Raw genomic sequence first — 19,850 nt, 5'->3', positions numbered from 1 at the left:
TGATCCAAATTTGGGGTCACTTGAAAAGGTTTTTTGAGGTACAGCTCCCCCTCCTTGGAAGGGGGGGGGGGAAACAGCAGCTTTTCTTAAGATTCATGGATTCTACCAGGGCTGCAATCCTGGCACAAGGGTCTTAATTGCTCGAGAGTTAACCCTAGAGAGTGCATGGCACCCAGTATCCCTGGGGGGAGCAAAATTGCAAATAGTATTCAGGAGAGAGTTTAGCTCTCTAGTTAAGCATGTGCCTAATTCTTATGCACCAGATGGATTACTGTGCACACAGAATAGCCAAAAGGCTTTCTAGCCTGCCAGTTTCCGTTGCAGCTGGTCAGCTAAAGCGTGTACGCAGAATCTCTTGATCTACCCTCAGCCAATGTTCAGTTTTCTGCCCTTGAAGTGATAAGGTTTGAAGGCGTGTTGCTAAAATCTGTCTTTAAAAATAAATATGGGGAAAATGCAATCAAACTGTTTTTGAAAATAAAATAAATTAGACATGTGAATGCTTGCTGGGAGGTGAAGGAGTGGAGGAATGGGGGGAGTAAGTGAAGAGGTGTTTGGGACTCCAGCGAGGAGAGAGTGGATTATGGTGATGGGGGTTGGGGAGAAGGGTTGGAGGGCTCAGGTGAGGGGGGATGAGGGTTCTTCCCTTTTAATGATGTAATTCTCCCAGGTTAAAGCACCTGGTTTCAAGGCCTAATATGCTGATCTTGCTGTATGTTTTCATTTCCATCCCAGAATATATGGAGGCTGCAACAAGGAGCATAGTTGCCTTGAATGGTTCGAGAAGTTGCTGGAACCTAAAGATAACTCATCCTCACTTTACTGATTCTTGTCGGATTAAATAAGTGTATCAGGGTCCTCATGTTGTTTTTGCTCTGTTATAAAGTGGATGCCATAGGAAAGTACATACTGTACTAGGGTATTTACTGTACTAGGGTATTTCTGATAGGTGGAATATATACTGCAGTGGAGCATACTGTACTATGGGAAATGCAAACTCTTTAATGGTAACCATTGTAAGTGTAAATTGTAAAGTACAATAGATAAAATATGCCAGAGAACCGAATCCCCTTTCTGAAGAGTTTATGGTCTAAAGACATGAGCAGGTGCAGTGCAGAACAGGCATAAGATGAGGTTGCTGTTGACAGTTGGCTTCATGGAATGGTGACCTGTCTGATGCTTAAAGGAGGGAGGGATGTTGTGGGGCTAGGTGTATCTTAACTGGGGGGCTGCCCGAAACATTAAATGGGCTGCAGGAAAAAATCGTCAATTCAGGAGTGTAGATGAAGTAGACAAAGGGAGCAGTTAGGAGAGAAATTTGGGCACAACTTTTGGAGCAGGAGGGGAGCGTAGGAGGAGATGAAGATAAATGTTGTCAGGGGCAGAGTGGTGACTGAGAAAAAGCAGGAATTTAATGTGAAGAGGTTTGAATTTAATGTGGAAGGGGAGGAGGAAAAGCCAGTGTAGATATTTAATATGCGTTTAATTCTGAATTGGAGGAGTATCGCTTGGGTAGTAAGTTTTACATGGGGCTGTGAGATAGCAAACATAAGCCTGTGCAGTTCTGTCCTCAATGTGGACATGTGAATAATTTCCCCTGGGTGATGCAAATAGACAATTTATTTTGAACTACTGTTCAGAATATATTTAAAACCAAAGTACACATAGATATAAAGGCAGTCATTCTGTTCCCTGTAAGGGTTTGTAATGTCCAAACAACTAAGTGACCTGATTTATCTGACACTCCTACAACTTCTAATAGGGAGGTGAACATTAGGCTTCACTGAATCTTGGGAGATATTCTCACCTAACACCATATCTCTTATTTTGTGCGCTTATTTCCTCCAGTAGCAGTCAGACAACTAAACCCTGGGAGATGCCTTTCAAAATCCCACCTCAGTATTCTGACCTCAGTATGGATTATTTTTTATTTTTTAATCTGAAGTTAAATTAATTTTATGCTCATAGAAAGGAAGAACCTGAGGGTATTGGTTTGAACCAGTCATAATGTGGTCATACACACACCTCATTGTAATTTAGTCAGACCTCTCTGAGACACCCCTTACTCTTGATCTTCTGTGCCTCTGCTTCCATGGTTTTTGTTTCTTCATGAATAGAAATTAACAACTGTGCTAAAATCTGTGGGTTTTATTTAACGTAGACCTATGGAGACTATGAAGGCCATTTTCACTGTGGCTTGTGGTTAGGCTTGAAACAGATGAAGAAACACCTGTTCAGCCACTCAGTTTCTAGTTTGACTGACACTGGCATGATTTGGCCTGAATATTACTTATTAATCCATTCTTGACATCATTACAAAATATTTTTCTTCAGGCAGTTGTCATATCTTGGGGCTTTTTAAATAATCTCCTAAGAGGGGGGTTAATGACAAGTTTCAGAAAATAAAAATGTAGCTTTTATTTCTCATTGCAGCAGAGTGGCCGAAGACCATGACTGGCCTCCCAAGCACATCAGGAACTACCGCCAGTGTGGTAATTATCCGTGGGTCAAAGATGTATGTGGCGCATGTCGGAGATTCAGGAGTGGTGCTGGGAGTCCAGGATGACCCCAAAGACGACTTCGTTAGGGCTGTGGAGGTGACACAGGACCATAAGCCTGAACTTCCGAAAGAAAAGGAGAGAATCGAAGGGCTTGGGGGCAGGTAACTCTGTGTTTTGTTTCTCATTTCAGTTGTTCATGTCACCGGCCTTTTCCTGCTGATCGAATGGGTTCAAGTCTACTTAAGCATTCGCAGCTCAGTGAACCGGTTTGAACCTTTTTTTCTGTGTTTCTGCCATTTGGGCTCTGACTATCCAGCGGGTTAGCTGTGGGGAAGTAGTTGTGTTCATTTTACTGTTTGGTACTAATGCCATTTTGCTGGAGGTTTATGGGACGGGGTGATTTTTGATTTCCGAATGGAAGCCCAATGAAAATCTCCAAAGTAAGAAGTATATTTGGGATTCTGAAAAAAGTGGGAGGGGAAGGGAGGGGTGGTTGCTGACTGACCTTGTTCTCCTTGACTTAAGAGTATTTGAAAGAGAAATTTGTTTTTCCATGTAAATATTAACTAGGAGCTGTAGAGCGCTTTTTCTATCAAATGAAGAAAATATTAAGGTTTTGGTAGCAACGTAGTGTCATTTTGCAGTTGGTAAGGCCTCTATTGGAATACAGTACCCTGTACTGGCAATAGATCCTAATTAGCTATGGAAGATACCATCTATCTGCTCTATAAAAGTAAAATTTCTGATGCATTTTACATTGCCCTAGGGGTAACAATGCCAGCTGTAGAACAGGCCTTGCAAGGCTTTTCTTTAAAGAAAACTAAGATCACAAATGAATAACAGAACATAGATGTATATTTAAACACTGTAAATCTGAACATTGTCATAGTATTTGAACATTGCTACCTCCTCTACTTGCCAAAGCTGAGTTTAGGTTTCTTTTCCATGAACTGACTGATGTTAAAACATCCTAGAAGGAGTCGAATTGCAGTTCATGCATGTTCCCTATAACTGAGAGGTAGGGGAGCAAGCAGGAAGCCTTGTCAGATGGCACCAGTGCTGTGAAACAAACCTCAGGGCTCGAATCTGGCACAGCTTCACAGGAGCCCTATGGTCTTTTGTTCAACAGTACGGCACCAGATGGATGGGCACCGTTCCCTTCTTTTAGCAGTTCAGAGCGCAGAGATCACTGAAGGTTTTCCTGTTGACATCGTTCACACAAGAACCCTGTCAGCTCATTAACCTTCAGATATTTGTGTCTTTAGCAGGTGGAAGCAGATCAGCTAGCTGCATTTGGGATAAGAGGTTTCTGAAATGATAACTTGCTGTTTCACTAGGTTAGTGCCTGTAGCTGTTACAGGTTTCCAAATGTGCTTTTCTGTCACTGGCTGAAGGACACGGAATATATTTTGAAGTTCCTAGTTGCAAGTGGCCATTTCCCAGAATTTCCTTTTTTACAGGAGTGGTGGGGATATTGTCGTCTTGTTGGTGGTCCTTCAGCTTTTCCCAGAGTTGGTGACGAAACTGGCATAGACTGCCCAGCTACTCCCAGAACTGTGAGACGTGCCACTGGGCAGGAGTATAGTGGGATTGTGTTAGCAGGACATCTTCACTTCCCGTGAGAGAGAGGGGAAAAGGTGATGGGAGAAGAGGAGAATTGGATCTGCTAGTCAAATTAAGAAAGCTTCCCCACTAAAAATCTGTTTAAATGTCAGTGTGGGATGGGATCTTCTTCCAGGCAGAAATAACATTAACATGATTTGGCCCTAGGGTTCCAAATGGGCATGGTGAATCTGAGGATATAGTCTTTGTGATCCTTCCTCCTATGCATATCACACCATGCCATGCAATAATGGGGCTCAATTCATCACTGATGTAAGGGCTTCAAAGTCCTTGGAGTTGCACCTGGAATAAATGTCGTACAAGGAGTTTGGAGGCTGCTCCGTAGCTTTTCAGTGTCTAATTGCCTATGGCTAGTCCATAAGTGAAGCTAGCTTTGGTACCTGGTCCATAGCTTCTTGGAGAGTGAGCTCATTACCAAGCTGCACCAGTGCCTTTTTCCACTACCTCTTCTGGGTATATGGCTCATCGCCTCTCACCACAATAAGCCTCTTATTCCGCATAGCTTCTCCTTCATGTCTCCAATAACTGTATGTGAGCGAACTAATTTCACTGCTCCACATCTGAGAGCAGGTGTTAAAATTTAAATGTGGAGATGTTTCTTTCATTCGGGCTTGAGAGCAGATGACTGTTCTGTTATTTCTGCCTCCTGTTGCTACTCTAGCAAGAAAACCTCTACATTAAGACTGTTTAAGGTGGCTCTTTTCAAAAAAATTTTTTTTAAACCACTCACTCCTGCTGCTGACTATCAGAGCCATGGCGGGTAGTAAAAAACGAAAGAGAGAACCCTAAATAACAGTGCCCCTTTGGGATTTGACATTGATGTTATACAGCCCAGCATCTCAGGGGAACAAACTTTCAGTTTGTCGTCTCCTCTGATGTGAGGGAGACATTTAGTGGCGTTCAGGTGATCAGCAGGAAGCCAAAAATCCCCATAGCTTTTCATCTCTTTTTCTGTCCCCTTTGCCTCGTCTGCCAAAGCTGGGCTAAAAACCTCAAATTATCACAATCTTACTGTGTTCTGAAGGATGCGTCTACACTGCAGGCCTTAACCGAGGTCATAGCATTAATTCCATACACAGTAGGGGTAACTGTTTCTGTAACTTAAACCATACAAAGTCAGCTGGGTTGTGACTAATTGTTTTTTTTAATCTCCACCCCTTTGTTTCTAATACCTCTAGTGTGATCAATAAGTCTGGTGTGAATCGGGTTGTCTGGAAGAGACCTCGGCTGACTCACAATGGCCCAGTGCGGAGGAGTACAGTCATTGACCAGATTCCATTCCTGGCTGTGGCACGAGCGCTTGGTAAGTGGTGTCCAGGCCTAGCACCGGAGAAGTAAGATCCCTAAATGTTGAAGCCACAAAACAAGCAGCAGTATCTTTTTATAGAAGGGAAGATGTCCCTGCATATAGAGCATCAGAGCAGTGTGAATAGAGAATTTCCCAAATTTGGCTTAATGGGTGAGTGAAAGCTCTCCCCTGTGATATACAGGACGTGTGTCCCTGTTAGTCTTGCGAAGCTGGCTTCACTTCAACACAAGTCTCCCCCTCCTGCCCCCCTTAAAGGTGATATGTATCTGTGAGCTGGAGAGCATGCTGAGTCTTCTCTGTTGAAATAAATGGAAACCACTCCAGAATGCTTGATGAGGTGATATCCAGCATTATTGCAGTAAAATATGAAAGACTTGATTCTTCCCTTTGTGATGTTGCCTACTATTTTCCATCTAAAGGTCCCAGGAAATAACAGAAGAATTACTGCCAAGACTTAGCCATATATTTTTACATACGTATTTTTGCCTTTGGTGATCCCATAAAGGGGTTAGTAGGGGAAGCATGTTGGGCAGAATCCTGTTCAGAAGGCAGATTGGCCATGTGTTTTGGGTCTGCCATGTATTGTGTAAGAACTCTTGGAGGAAATGCTTTGTAGTTTGGCAGCAGTTGGCAAAAACCATTTGATGTCCCTACATACTGAAGAGTCTTTTCTTGTCACTTCCTTCCCCTGGATTTAAATGCTGAATCTAGCTTTGTACAACTCTGTCTCTTCCTTTCCCCTCTGTGCTCTTAGTTGGGAATGTTCTGTTCACGTCTGAAGACGACCTGTTGGGTACAGCTTTTAGGAAAGGTGATTTCTAATTCTTGTATTTTACTTATAAATACAATACCATGACTTCACTCATCTTGGGATAGTTGGTCAGCACTCTTATGACTGCATCATTGTTCCTCAACCAGCCAGTAGAGGCTGTCATGTGAGGCAGTCTGGCAGCACTAAGTGTGCTGTCTCACTTAGTAATTGCTTAGTAATATTGCCACTGGCTTACAAGCCAGTGCGGTTTGTGCTTCACCTAAAACTGTCAAATGCTAAGAGCAAGTGATATTACTCTTTTGTGTGACAATAACAGACACATAGCAAGTGTAGGTATTGTGGCAAACTTGGGGTGTGGAGAAAGCAAGATGAGGGATCAGGTAAAGAACATGGCTTGACATGGCAAAAAGTAACACGACTCTTCTTTAAATTCTATTAGTAGTCTCTGTGTAACACCTTGCAAGTGTTCATTATGTTTCAAAACCCCATGGGAGACAGTATCCTTATTTCGTAGATGGTGAAACAGCCAGAGAGGTTAAGTGACTTGCTCAAGGTTAGGAGACATAGAGCTGTGGAACAAACCCAGGAATCATAACTTTCTGTCTTGCACTCCAGTTACTAGGCAAAACATGCACTTGCTCCTCTTTCCTACAGGTGAGCATGTATTGCTCTGGAGACTGTGTAAAAGGTAGAAGAGTTTTTAATTTGGTTAAAGGTTCATTCTCCCCTTTCCTTCTTCCTTTTTGTGGTTTTGAACCAGTTATGTGAATTTTCCAGAAGATTCAATGGTGTTTGGGTCTGATTCCTCTCAGCAAGTCAGACAAAAGAGTTTTGGCTGGTTTCTATGTGCAGATGGGGCTTCAGCGCATGATCCATCTGTTAGGCTCCTATTGTGGCCTTTACAATTCTCATCTGGATGGAAAGGGTTGCTGGAGAGTCTGGGTGCAAGAGAGGAGAAAATGAGAAGATTTGTCCTGTGGCAGCAGTTCTTGCATTCGAAGTCAAGCATGTTTGGATCTTTAAAAAGATGTACCTAGATGACCTGAAGATGCCAAGTTTACACTGGCTTGAATGACAATGTTTTGGTGTAAACTCTTCACATCCTCTTCGTGCATGAGGTATGGCCAACCTCTTGGGAAAAGGAACGCAGCTGTGTTTCCCTAGGACTCAGATGGTGCACAGATGCTCAGTTTGGAAACAGGATTTGACTCCGTGAGGGGCATGCTGGCCTCAAAAGCTGCTTACACAAGGCCGACCACAACTTGGTATTCATGCTACTAAGCTCTGTTCGACCACTTGGCTGGCTCCCAGCATTGCTGCTCTGGTTGGCACCAACACTTCATGCACTGGAGTCTCTCCAAGTAATTCAGTTTGCTCTGACGCTAATAACCAAGTTAACCCTGACATACTTTTCTGTTACCAGCATTGTAGTCAATTTCACTAGTTACCAGTACAACGAATGGCTCCGCTGTGCACAGATTTGGGCATTACACTAATTTTTTGCAGGATGCCAGTAACATAAAATATAGATACCAGCTGTACAGGTAGCTAAATGATTGTCTAGGCCAAATTTTTTTGCCGGGGGAACGTCAGTCTGCTAAATAGGCATTCCCATCTGCCTCTAGCAGGCACTGGTACAGAAGTTCATCTGCTCACAGACTGCAAATTTCTGAACACAGACAAGGTAATTATGTCTTGTGGTGTTCCTAGCTTTTGCTCTTCTGACACTTCACAGTGTATTAATGTGATTTCCCAACTTTCTGCAGCTCAGGTCTGTTCCTTAATCTCTTTTTATTCTGATATGGAAATGGGGACATCTTAATTTTGATGATCTATTGATTTTCCTTCTCTAAACCTGGTCATCGCTGTAAGGAATGCAGTGAACATTTTAAATATAGCCAATGCCATAGAAAAACAAATATTTGGACAGCAAACATGAGATTGGCACAGTATATGAGCCACCCTGGTGAAATTAATTCTCCCCAAATTCCCGTTGCTCTTCTACTTGGGCACACTATCCTTCTGCCCTGAACTAAACAGTGGTGCTGTATATTCTTAAACAGCATCTGCTTTCCACTTCAGTGGTGACTGTAATTAAGTAATGTATGAAGTAATCTATTTATATCCTATCAACCCCTCTATCGGATGTGTACGTTTTTAATTAGTTACTTTTCTGTGAAGTGCCTAGTGTGCTCTTGTTGCTATGTAAATGTATATAAGGTGCCCTTAGATCTTCTAATTACATGCTATAGAGGTGCAAACGATTGTATTGTAATTTAAACATAAACATTTGTACTTAACTCTTCTGAAAAAAGCCCACCTTACTGTAGAATGTGCCCAGTTTGGTTTGTAATGGCTATTTATGGACACTGTATAACCCCCTCAAGCTGTTAACACCTCAGATTTTTAGGGAGGCCTCAAAATGTGGCACCACCTATGTGGCTCAGATGGGAGTTGGGTCTTCTAAGCACTTGCTCTGCAGAACAACATGTTTGTGTCAAATGATCCACACTCACCACTTCCCCACTGTAGATTTACAGGCCACTCCTATTACAAGCCACTCCCATTTCAGGAATAGTGTTGCAAAGACTCCACTGAACATGCTCACAGACAGCATTTTGGGGAGAAATCTCAAAGAGCAGACTGGCTGTTCTGGAAAGGCTATTCTCCAGAAAGCATGTGGTAAAATAGATTTCCCTGCCTCTCCCTCACTTTTAGAAAGATTGCCAGATGGGTAGCACTTCAATTACATTCCTTATCAAAGTTACATTAACCCGTTAGCTTCTGCAGCGACTTCTGTGATCAAATATGGCTGTCTTTCAATGCTCTATGGGTGAGTGGCCAGGTACCTGGTAGGTAGCACGGGGGTGCATCTCTTGCTCCCATGTACTTGGTTCAATCGGAAGAAGTAGTTAGCTTCGATGTTGAAGAAATAATTCTGAAGTAAATGTCTGGTCTATTTTTATCTTTGTTTTTTTGGTAGCATCCAAAGGCTCCAATCTCTATATGGGCCCTGTTATAATACGTTGTGGTGTACAGACCTAGCAAGGATGTTGTCTCGGCTCTGCATAGCTTAAATGGTCATTTGAAAAAGGAAGCAATGGCTGAGTATAACAACAGTAGGAGAAGAGATTAAAGCAATCATAAAATCACAGAGTTGTATAGGCCGGCTATGCACACAACTGGATCCTTATGAATATTTCTTTAGCTGGTATTTATAAGTTATTTCCTGCTGTTCCACAACCTGGCCAAGATTAGTTGGCTAGTACCTTGTGGGCATCGTAGCAGGAGTGGGTCTTGAGAAAGCCTTGCAAATCACGTGGGCCGTTTCTTGATGGGGCAGTGGCTCGGATCTGAACCCAGTTCTTATTTTCTGTAGGATTTTCATTTTTCTTTTTTTGTCCCCAGGAGGACTGGTCCAGAGCCAAAATCAGCAACTGTCAGTGAGATTACATAATGTGAGAGGCCTTGGTTCATCATAGTTGAATAGTTCTCTTAATTCTTCATAAACAGTGAAACCTATACTTAGGCACTTCATCGTTAAACTCTTTACTTGACATGGCCACTTTAAGTATACCCTTGTGATTTCTTGTGTCTGTATGCATGTTTATAATTTTTGTATGTGTGCGTTAGGAAAGCCAGGGTTTTTTTTGGGTGGCTGCATAATATAGGCGTGATTCTAATTTTAATAAGTACATTAGGATTCCTGCTGACACCTAAAATAGATGCACCATATACTGGGACACTAAACGCATAATATCTACCAGAATGCTGGCTCTTACAGAGTTCCTTACATAGGAGCGGGGCATGTCAGAGCAGCCCATTGAATGCCAGAATTGTCTTGTATTTTTTTTTTTCATGTGTATGCTGTGAAATGCTAGGGTGGCAGGTCTAGTTGACTTCAGATTATCTAATTAGGTCCTTGTATAAAGATTTAGTTTTCATGTTCATTGAACTGTTAAAAAAGAAAAATCAGTTACAGTGCAGAGTGGGCATAATTTTCACACACATGCTTTTTAGGTCACGTGTATCTGTTCATACTTAGGATTATTCTTTATGCTGTGTCCTATTAAATTACAGTTTTAAGATGTAGATACATACTAACATTAGAGATAGCAAAGCATTGTCCAGATTCTATTGATAAGAGACTGAGTGGTGAAAACAATTATTTGATGGTAGCCGAGAGTACTGCCTACTGTCCCTTTATAAGACTTTTTTTAAAAAAATCTTAATACCTAATTAATAGTGTGAGGATTGCTCATCTGAGGTGAAACCTGAATACATTATCCATTTGCCTGTATTTGCATGTACATACTTACGCATCAGGAGATAAAGATTCCTACTGCATCTCTGTTTAACTCTCTATAATCATCCTAAATTATGGATTCAGAGTAAAGACATCCAAATTATTTGAAGATATATTGTTAGCAGAAATTAGCACTTCTTCTCTCTCAAGAACAGTCTTATCTTTTAAGCTTGCACATCTTTAAGTTGAAGGAAAAAAGTGAAGAAAAAAGAAAACCTTCTATGTTGAAGGTAACACTAAACAACCCTAGCTTTTTGGGCTACTTCCACTGTTGACTCTGACTTTCATTTAACTCAGGACATTTTAAAACAACAAGGTAGCGTTGTTGTGAACGTAAAATAAATCTGAAATATTTTTATATTATTTTCAGCTAAAATTTTGTCCAAAGGAATTTGCCCTAGAGATGTCCTCCATCAGTCTGTGGAATCCTCCCCAAAAGTTTTCTGTTGAAGAAAATAGCGTAGAGGTCTGAATAAAGTGCAGAATATACATTTCAGCTCCTATTGGGTGACAAGTCTGTGCTGTCTTGTTTGAGTTATAGGATTCATGTTGGAACACATGTGGATCCATTTACCTTGAAAGAGAATTTTTTTCCTTCTAGCTGTCTCTGGAGTTCCCTGTGCATGACTCTTTCTCTTCCTTGAAGTTGTACTAAAAACAATAATTGTTATTTTTAAAGATGGAATCATCTCCGTTTTTTGGCCACTTTGTTCCCCCTTGTGTTCTTATTTTTCTCTATTCACGCAGCTGGCCAAAATACTACAGAGAAGTGGCTGTCCCTTTGGGGTCTGAAATGCCTTCTTAGTGCTCACTGAGGGATGTGATTCCAGACCAAAAGTCACAAGGCAGCCTTCCATATTCACTTTTTTCTTTCCTCTCTCCCATTTCCACATCATAGTTTGTAACCTCCTTTCATATATATATATTTTTTTTTTGGTTGACCCAATAATTCTTGGGTTCTCTATTCTCTCTCTCTTCTCTCCCCCCCCCTCCTTGTTTCAGATCCCTTTCAGTTTTAGATGCTTAGATGCTTCCTGCATCCAGCCAAGTACATTCCTATGTCTTGTTTGTTCTGCAGGTGTAATAAAAGGGTTTAAGCCTTATTGGCATCTATGTAACTTACCTGCATACTCTTGGCAGTAGCCTCCCGGTAGCTTTGCCCTTCCTTTTTCCTGGAGTAAGTTTAATAGATTAGTTTCAGGGAAGCAGCTGTGTTAGTCTGTATCCTCAAAAAGAACAGGAGTACTTGTGGCACCTTAGAGACTAACAAGTACTCCTGTTCTTTTTAATAGATTAGGTTATTTCTATCTTGTAAAAATACATTATGCCGCACTTTGTATGATTTTTTTCCCCTTGCAACTGCAGTAAAGATGCCCCCTTGTGGCTATAGAAGAAATAGTTAAGAAATAAGCCACTAGTTTTAGTGAAAAGTCCTTTTTCCATTTGCAAATGAGCCTGAATGAGCTAAATGGTTACTGTACAAACCCTTGTAGAGATTTAATTCCTAGCAATGCTGCCTCATTCGGAGTGGGAAGAAGAAATTCTGAGCTCCTTTGCTTGAGTTGATAGGCCAAAAATCTGAGATACAAGTTTAATTAAAAAGTTATTGTGGGATAAATGAAATTGAGGTTGTCTTTTTCTTTTCATTGTGACTTGTTAAAGTAGACTCCCCCCCCCCTCAAAATTAAAAGTTGTTTATTTAATACAAAAACATGTTACAGAAATGTAAGGAAAAGGTTTGATTTGAGCAATTCTTTTGCAGCAAATTTTTGCTTTGAGAGAGATAGGGGACTGGACTGGATTGAAGTCTGAGTACATTATAAACTACCAGGTTTTCAAAAACTACTTTCCTGGCTACAGTTGGGATGCAAGCAGATTCTAAAATGTGATCCAAAAATAGAACAATAACCAGGTAAGGGGGAAATACACTGCTTAATACTTTAAAAAATGAACTGAATTAGGCCCAGACAGCACACAGTGCACAAAAAGAGTTGGTATTTTAGGGCTAAACGTTTACTCGGTAGAGATGAATGTCTTTTGTGAAGTGTGTCTGAAATCTTTTCATGTTCATGTAGTCTAAGCACCAGCACTATGCTTGTTGGGGGGAGGGATAGCTCAGTGGTTTGAGCATTGGCCTGCTAAACCCAGGGTTGTGGGTTCAATCCTTGAGGGGGCCACCTAGGGATCTGGGACAAAAAAACCTGTCAGGGACAGTACTTGGTCCTGCTAGTGAAGGGGACTGGACTCAATGACCTTTCAAGGTCCCTTCCAGTTCTATGAGATAGGTCTCTCTCTCTCTCTCTCTCTCTCTCTATATATATATATATAGTTGTGTAGACATGCATACCGCCTCTGCCCTGGAAACTTACTCTAGAAAGTTTATTCCAGTGTCAGATGATTTGATCTGCTGGGAGATGTAGAAGGAGTGGTCACTTTTCCCCCAAATACAAAAAATCCCTGGTCATAAGACTGTAGAATGACAGGATTTTTAACAAATCGTGTAACGTGGCATCACATGATTTTAATTAAGAACAAAGATGGAGTGTGGTCTTGTGAATGGAGTCTGGGAGCCTGCAACTCCTGATTTTCTGATACTGGCTCTGCTCTTAGCATGGCTGTAGGCAAGTCATATTGCCTTGCTTCCTCAATTTCCCGATCTATAAAAGGAGGTACCTGCCTGCTTTACTGAGCTACTGAATTAATGTTTGTAAAGCACTCATTAATTAGGGAGAATTGTGCATTTTACCTCTGCATGATTTTATCTAATCGCCCGTCCTTTTTTCTAATATTGAAGCATAGATTTCGCTACATAAGGCTTGCTGTTTTCCCTAGTTTTATGTCACTTCACCACCACCATGGTAGATGCTGCAATCGCCAGCTGGCCAGTGGAAAATACACAGTTGACATCCGTGTTCTGCCTGTGCAGCAACTCTAAAAAGCGTTGGTTTACACTCTGTCATACGCTACGCCAGTGGTGCCCAACCTTATTACCCAGGAGGGTCCCATAAACCTAAACACACTCTTCTGTGGGCCAAACAGATTCTGCATATTCTAATGAGATTGAAAGTCACCTATATTGACTTTTATATTTTAAGTTCCGCTTCTTTGGTATGTATTTAGATAGGTTGTTTCTATGTCCCTCATTGTCTCTTTACACACTTGTGTAAACTAAAATGCTGTAAACATGCCGACAAAATTCGAATGAATCGGCTGTTAGTATATTGTATTGAAGCAGGCCATGGGCCTAATGAAATGTTCTGGTGGGCCGTGTACGGTCCGCGGGCTGTAGGTTGAACACTCCTGCGCTACACCATTTAAAAAAACAAAACGTACTGCCTCACCCCAGTGATATGCCTGGTCTCTACTGGCCCCGGGCGCAAGGCGTTCTGAGGTGAACTGTATGGCTCTATCTGCTGTGCTGAAGATGGGTCAGGAGAACAAGATTCGTTTGCCTGCCTGACTAGCGAACAAGCTGGTGGATGGACTCTTTTGAGGGTGGGGAAGGAGGTGGATGATAGATTCCCCCAATATACTCCATTAATAATGTTGATGTGCTGCTCAGCTTGATTTTTGTTTGCTGTCATGATTAAAAAGGGCTGGATTGCAAAAAAGTGCTGCATAAATATGTGAATATTTTAAAAATTGTTGCTGTGCAGTATGGTGTCAGGGTCCAAATGATATTCATTAGGAAGTCAGTCCATACAAAAGAAGCCAAAATATCCATTTTTCTATCCTGGGACTCGTTCCTCTCCCCCACCCAACTTAGACTTCATATGAATGCAGTTGACTGCCTTCCACACCATTTGTGAGGACTGCTTGCTTCTCCCTAGTCTAAGGAAAGTGTAGCTGGGGCAGGAATATACTTTTATGGGGTTTTCCCCAGGCCAGAGGACCAAAATGCAGATGGTTTTTCTCCTTTCTCAGCTAGTCCTATCCAAAGCTCCATTTGGCCTATCGGTTAAGTGAGAGTTACTCGTGGCAGGGTAATGCTGCTCCGCTTGCTTGTAATTTTGTATGCAGTTCTTGCTTATTCTATGAAGGTTTTCAGCTTGAAGGCTTCACAGCTAGGTTGCATTTAATAGTATTGCATTGCAACTGTACGCCCGTGGTGAATTTGAATGGCCACCTTCAGAGGAATAATGTTAGGGAAAATGGCTTCAGACCATCTGTGATAAAGAATGCCTTTTGGCAAAATGTACATGCTTAGCAAAACACGACTTGGAGAGCAGTCTATCCACTCCAGTTCAATGAGTTTTGGAAATACTATTTTCTAGACCAACTTTCCATCTGCTGTTGCTACTACTAGATTCATTTTTCTTTTCTTGATTTATCTAGACAAGCAAGTGAATAGTACCTCATAGCTTTTGGTTAGCGACAGATGCACAGATTTAAAGGCCAGAACAGGACCACTAGAATCACCCTGCATAACATGGCCCATAGAATTTCACCAAATGATTTCTGCACACAACTTCTGTTTTAGCTAGAGGTATCCAGTCTTGCTATAGGAAAGACTGATGGTATGGCGAGTTTTCTCCATAGGAAGGATGGACTTATTATGATTAAGGAACTGGACTGGGACTGAGGTGATCTGAGTTCAGTTCCTACTGTGCTCTCACAGGCTTCCTGTGTCTCCTTGGCAAGTCCCTTAATTTCTTTACATCTCAGTTCCCTGTCTATTAATTGGGAACGACAATAGTCGTACTTCTTTTGTCGTGTCACTTTATATTGTGAGTTCTTCGTACTTTTGTGTTTTATACAATGCTTAGCACAATGGATCGCTGTCAGTTGGGCCTCTAGGTGCTGCTGTAATACACATAATAATTGCAGCAATGGGGCTTGCTTCATTCCAACTGACAGTGCCAAATTCCCTCCTCCAGCTTCAATTTCAACTTGAACGTAGCCCTCTGAATTAAAAACTTTCAGCCCTTCACAGTGAGGCTTATAGGATGCCAAGCACCTTTAGTTCCCACTGAAGCCAAAAGAAGCGGAGAGGGCTCGGCACCACCACATGATTGGATCCAAAATGAGTTGTCTAGGAGGGATGAACCCTGTGTACTGTCTTGTCTTCTGGATTATGGGTCTTGATGTAGTGCTTCTGTGCTGTCTGCTTATTCCATTCTTGGGAGTCATTTAGCTCCTGACCCAAGACACCGTGGTGGTGTGATGCTCAGGAGACCACATCCGTTGTTTTGAAAGCAGGATCATTTATTGTTTATCATTACTCTGCTGTTTTTCAGAAAGGGCAGCAGGTGGAGTTGGGCATGTGGGTGTGACCTGCAAGCAGTCACGTGCACTGAAACTAAGATGATTGGTGTAGTATCGGGGTGTGTAACTTAGGACTGTCCATTTTAACTTTAAGTATAACACATCTTCTCTATATCAAAGAGTATCTTATATGATATATGGTGAGCAAAATGCCCATTCTGTTTGTACATAATGGGGAAATTAGATCCTCAAAGGGAACAAGGAATAAAGAAATTAGCGTTTATGAAAAAGAGAACTGATAAGAGACAAAGCTCCAACCTAGAAATCTGTGTGCCTGAAAAGGGAAGAGAAAATCAAATTAATGTATACAGTTATTCTCTTGTATTGAACGGAAGCATTTTATGTAACTATAGATTAGGCTTTGGCAATCATATAAGTGGTACAGCTGTTAAAAGGAAGTTTTTGTGAGAAAAGGCTACCTTGAGCAAGTTTTTTGCTTTAGATCCTCTAGCGCAGGGGTTCTCAAACTTCATTGCACCATGACCCCCTTCTGACAACAAAAATTACTACATGACCCCACACGGGGGGGGACTGATGCCTGAGCCCGTCCGAGCTCCACTGCCCAAGGGGTGGGGGAAAGCCAAAGACCAAGGGCTTCAGCCCCAGGTCGGGGGCCTGTAACCTGAGCACCATCACCCAAGGCTGAAGCTTTTGGGCTTCAGCCCCAGGCGGTGGGACTCGGGCTTCTGCTTCAGCCCCGGGCCCCAGCAAGTCTTAACGCCAGCCCTGACCCACAGTTTGAGAACCGCTGCTCTAGAGTTCTGTGAACCTGTCCTGATGTTTTCTTCACCTTAAGTCCCAGCCTTTCCCCCTAGAAAACTTACAGGTTTCTAAAAATCAAAATGAAACATGTATATTAAACTATGGAAAACTGAAAAGCTTCTCTGTCCGTTAGAATGGGCAGATATGCACACTCATTTTCATTGGCCAACCAAGTCATTAAAGTGAGGGCCCCTCCTCCTGCTGCTGCTCCTTCTCCTCTCCATTAGTATTAATCCTTCTTTTTTGCTTTTGCCCTCAGCTGTAAGAAAAAGAAAGTTTGTCTTAAAATTATTCCCCCGCAGTGCTGAAGGTAATGAATGTGATATGCTCTCTGCACATGCACAATGAAATAAAAAAAAAATCCACATTACCCATTGGTAAGTACACAATGCAACCACTGAACCTCGCTTATATAATTAAATAATCGAAGCTGAAACACAAACCACTCAGAGCAAAGAAATTCTTAGATTGTTGCTTCATGGTAATTCTTCAGCATCCCTTCTAAAGATGCCCCTCTTCTTGAATGTAAGTAAAATAGCACCTACAGAAATACCAACAGGAAATGCACATGTACATTGTGAAGGTGTATTATTGACACAGTTTTAAAAAAAAAGCAGGTCCCCTTCTGTATGGGGAGCTCAATGTGCTTTATAAACATTTAATGATAACATCTTGGAAGAAGGGAAATATCCCCTCAGTTTTCCCATCTGTAAAGCTGGGGTAAGTGACATTTCCAAGGTCACAGAATAAGTCCCAGATAGATTGGAAAATGGAACCCACAAGTCTTGACACCCAGTCCACTACTCTAGTTTTTAGACCACACTGCTTTCACTGTCCCCTCCCTCTGTCTCATGCTCTTATGACATGCTGTCCAGAAACTTGCTTGTGAATGTAGAAAGGGAGACTTCTGTTTAAGAAGCAAGGCTCCAACATGCTGCTGTGTTACATGCCCCACACATAAAAATGAGCTTCAGGACAATGGCACTGTGCAGTTGTACCCTGTGAAGGCCATGGGCTCTTGTTGATTCTCAGTGGGAGTTCAGTATTTAGCAGCTATCAGGTCTTCAGATCCCTTACCGGTGGCAAGATCGGTTGCTTATAGCTAAGGCTGCGGAGGTCACGGATTCCGTGACTTCAGCAGCCGGTGCAGCTGGCTTAGGGGCTGCCTGAGACGAGCTGCCCCTGGGCCAGCAGCAGCAGTTTGGGTGTGGGAGAGGGCTCAGGGCCTGGGCAGGGTGTTGAGGTGCGGGGGGTGCTTACCTGGGGGTGGGGAGCTCCCCAGATCCAACCGGCATGTCCTTGCAGCTCCTAGGCAGAGGGGTCAGGGGGCTCCGTGTGCTGCCTGTGCCCGCAAACATCACCCCTGCAGCTCCCATTGGCTGCAGCTCCCGGCCAGTGGGAGCTGCGGAACCAGTGCTTGTGGTGGGAGCAGCACGCGGAGCCTCCCTGGCTGCTCCTCCCTCTAGGAACTTCACGGACATGCCGGTTGGAGCTGGGTAGGGAGCCTGCTAGCCCCCCCCCCCCCCCCCCCCCGCCGGGGGCCCGGCCCCGGCGCCGCCCCCCCCCCCCCCCCCCCCCCCCCCCCCCCCAAGCACTGGCAGGAATCCCGGGTCACCTCCACCCAGCAGCCGTGGCTCCCCGGCCCAAGTTTTAGTTAGGGGTATATAGTAAATTTGAATTTTTGTTTACTGCCCGTGACCTGTCCATTACTTTCACTAAAAATACCCGTGACTAAAACATAGCCTTATTTATAGCACCTATAGGGTACAAGTCCTATTCATAGATTCATAGATTCTAGGACTGGAAGGGACCTCGAGAGGTCATCGAGTCCAGTCCCCTGCCCGCATGGCAGGACCAAATACTGTCTAGACCATCCCTGATAGACATTTATCTAACCTACTCTTAAATATCTCCAGAGATGGAGATGGAGGAATACTTCTTCAAAACCACCTAGAAATCTTTGCAGTTTTTTTTTTTTTTTACACTTCCAGCAAGCTTGCTGTGTGTGCCCACCTTACTTCTCCACTCTTTGCCTCTGGCCTATATAGTTAATATATTGTAAAAGGGAGGAAAAGTAGCTCTGTTACAAATTTAAGCTGTCTGAATCACTGTAAATATTATGCACCTTGTTTATTTATGTAGAGTTAAATCTGCTACACACCTGGCTTTGTATTTTGTGTCTCCTACTTTGAAAACAAGTTTACTGCCATTAATTCACAGGTGCAACTAGAAATGTGATTGTAAATGGGTATGATGAGCATTCTTTGGCCAAACCCAAACACACCTTGATTGGATTGCATTATCCAATATATCTTTAACCACTGGGTAGTCATCCTCTGTCTGGTAGATAACTGTCCTGACCCAGGGTGGGTAAAAGGGAAGGAAAGAGGGCAGAGGGCATCATCTCAGTGCTGGGAATCCAAAGTAACTGACTCGGAGTTGGGAACCAGATAGCTGAATTTCTGCAACAACTTTTTTAATGTAGAAATGGAAGTTGCTGTCTGTCTATGGATAGGATGCTCTTTTTGACTGGAATGTGTATGTTTAAAAAAAAAAAAAAAAATCCCCCCTACTCCTTTCCATTTTCAGTTGTACTCTTGCCTCTTCGATATAGATGGTCATTCAAAGTTGGTCTAGATGTTAAGGAAGTGCTACCTTCTCTATAGACAGTATATGAACATTGGATAGCTTTTGTTTAAATCTGTGAAATAATATGTCCAAAGTTTATTTGTGTAAACTTAAATACATGGATGCAAGGCCACTGTAGGGGGTAATCACTGTACAAAATTGTTCATAACTATGCCTGTTTGGTTAGAAGAGGTAAAGAAGCAATACTGACAAAAACAATAGTGATCTGTCAAGGATCAGTTGAAACAATCAAGCAAAACAACTGTTCCCATGTTTCAGTCTCATGCCGCCATTGACTTCCATGGCAAGACTTTAATAGGAGGCAGGAACAGATTCTAAAATAGCTATAAAAAGATGATAAAATAAATGAGGAGTTAAGATCTTATCTGTTGTGGCAATGGCAGTCAAGATTTGAACAAAAGCTCGTGCTGTATGGAGACTTTTAGTGGCAATTACATACATGCACAATAATTGGTGCACTGGAGCTCAGCTTGACTGCGACAGTATTTATTTTCATCTTGTTGCCGGCCAGTGAGCTTTGTTCTGCTAGTCTGCTGATGGAGAGAGTGCCTCTATTCAAGTAGGCAAGGCTTTTAATTAGCATTTAGTAGAAGCATGTGTACGGTTGCTGCTGCTGCTGTGAAGGTGAATTGGCTCTTTAAGGAGGATGGCCCATCGGTGTTT

General features: G+C 42.5%; 1 protein-coding gene across 3 annotated transcripts in view; it reads left to right on the top strand.

Moving 5' to 3' along the window:
- Positions 1 to 19,850, top strand: part of PPM1D (protein phosphatase, Mg2+/Mn2+ dependent 1D) — a 44,886-nt gene that overhangs the window by 14,883 nt on the left and 10,153 nt on the right. For all 3 annotated transcript variants that reach the window (XM_034752598.1, XM_034752599.1, XM_034752597.1), the window contains 2 exons: positions 2,434 to 2,662; positions 5,303 to 5,427. In XM_034752598.1, the coding sequence (XP_034608489.1) occupies positions 2,434 to 2,662; positions 5,303 to 5,427 (354 nt within the window). The remainder of the gene's footprint in view (positions 1 to 2,433; positions 2,663 to 5,302; positions 5,428 to 19,850) is intronic.

Source organism: Trachemys scripta, chromosome 18 (genome assembly GCF_013100865.1).
Source record: "Trachemys scripta elegans isolate TJP31775 chromosome 18, CAS_Tse_1.0, whole genome shotgun sequence".
Lineage (NCBI taxonomy): Eukaryota > Metazoa > Chordata > Testudines > Emydidae > Trachemys > Trachemys scripta.
Note: the sequence above shows the minus strand (reverse complement) of the source record. Positions and strands in the feature narration are given on the sequence as shown.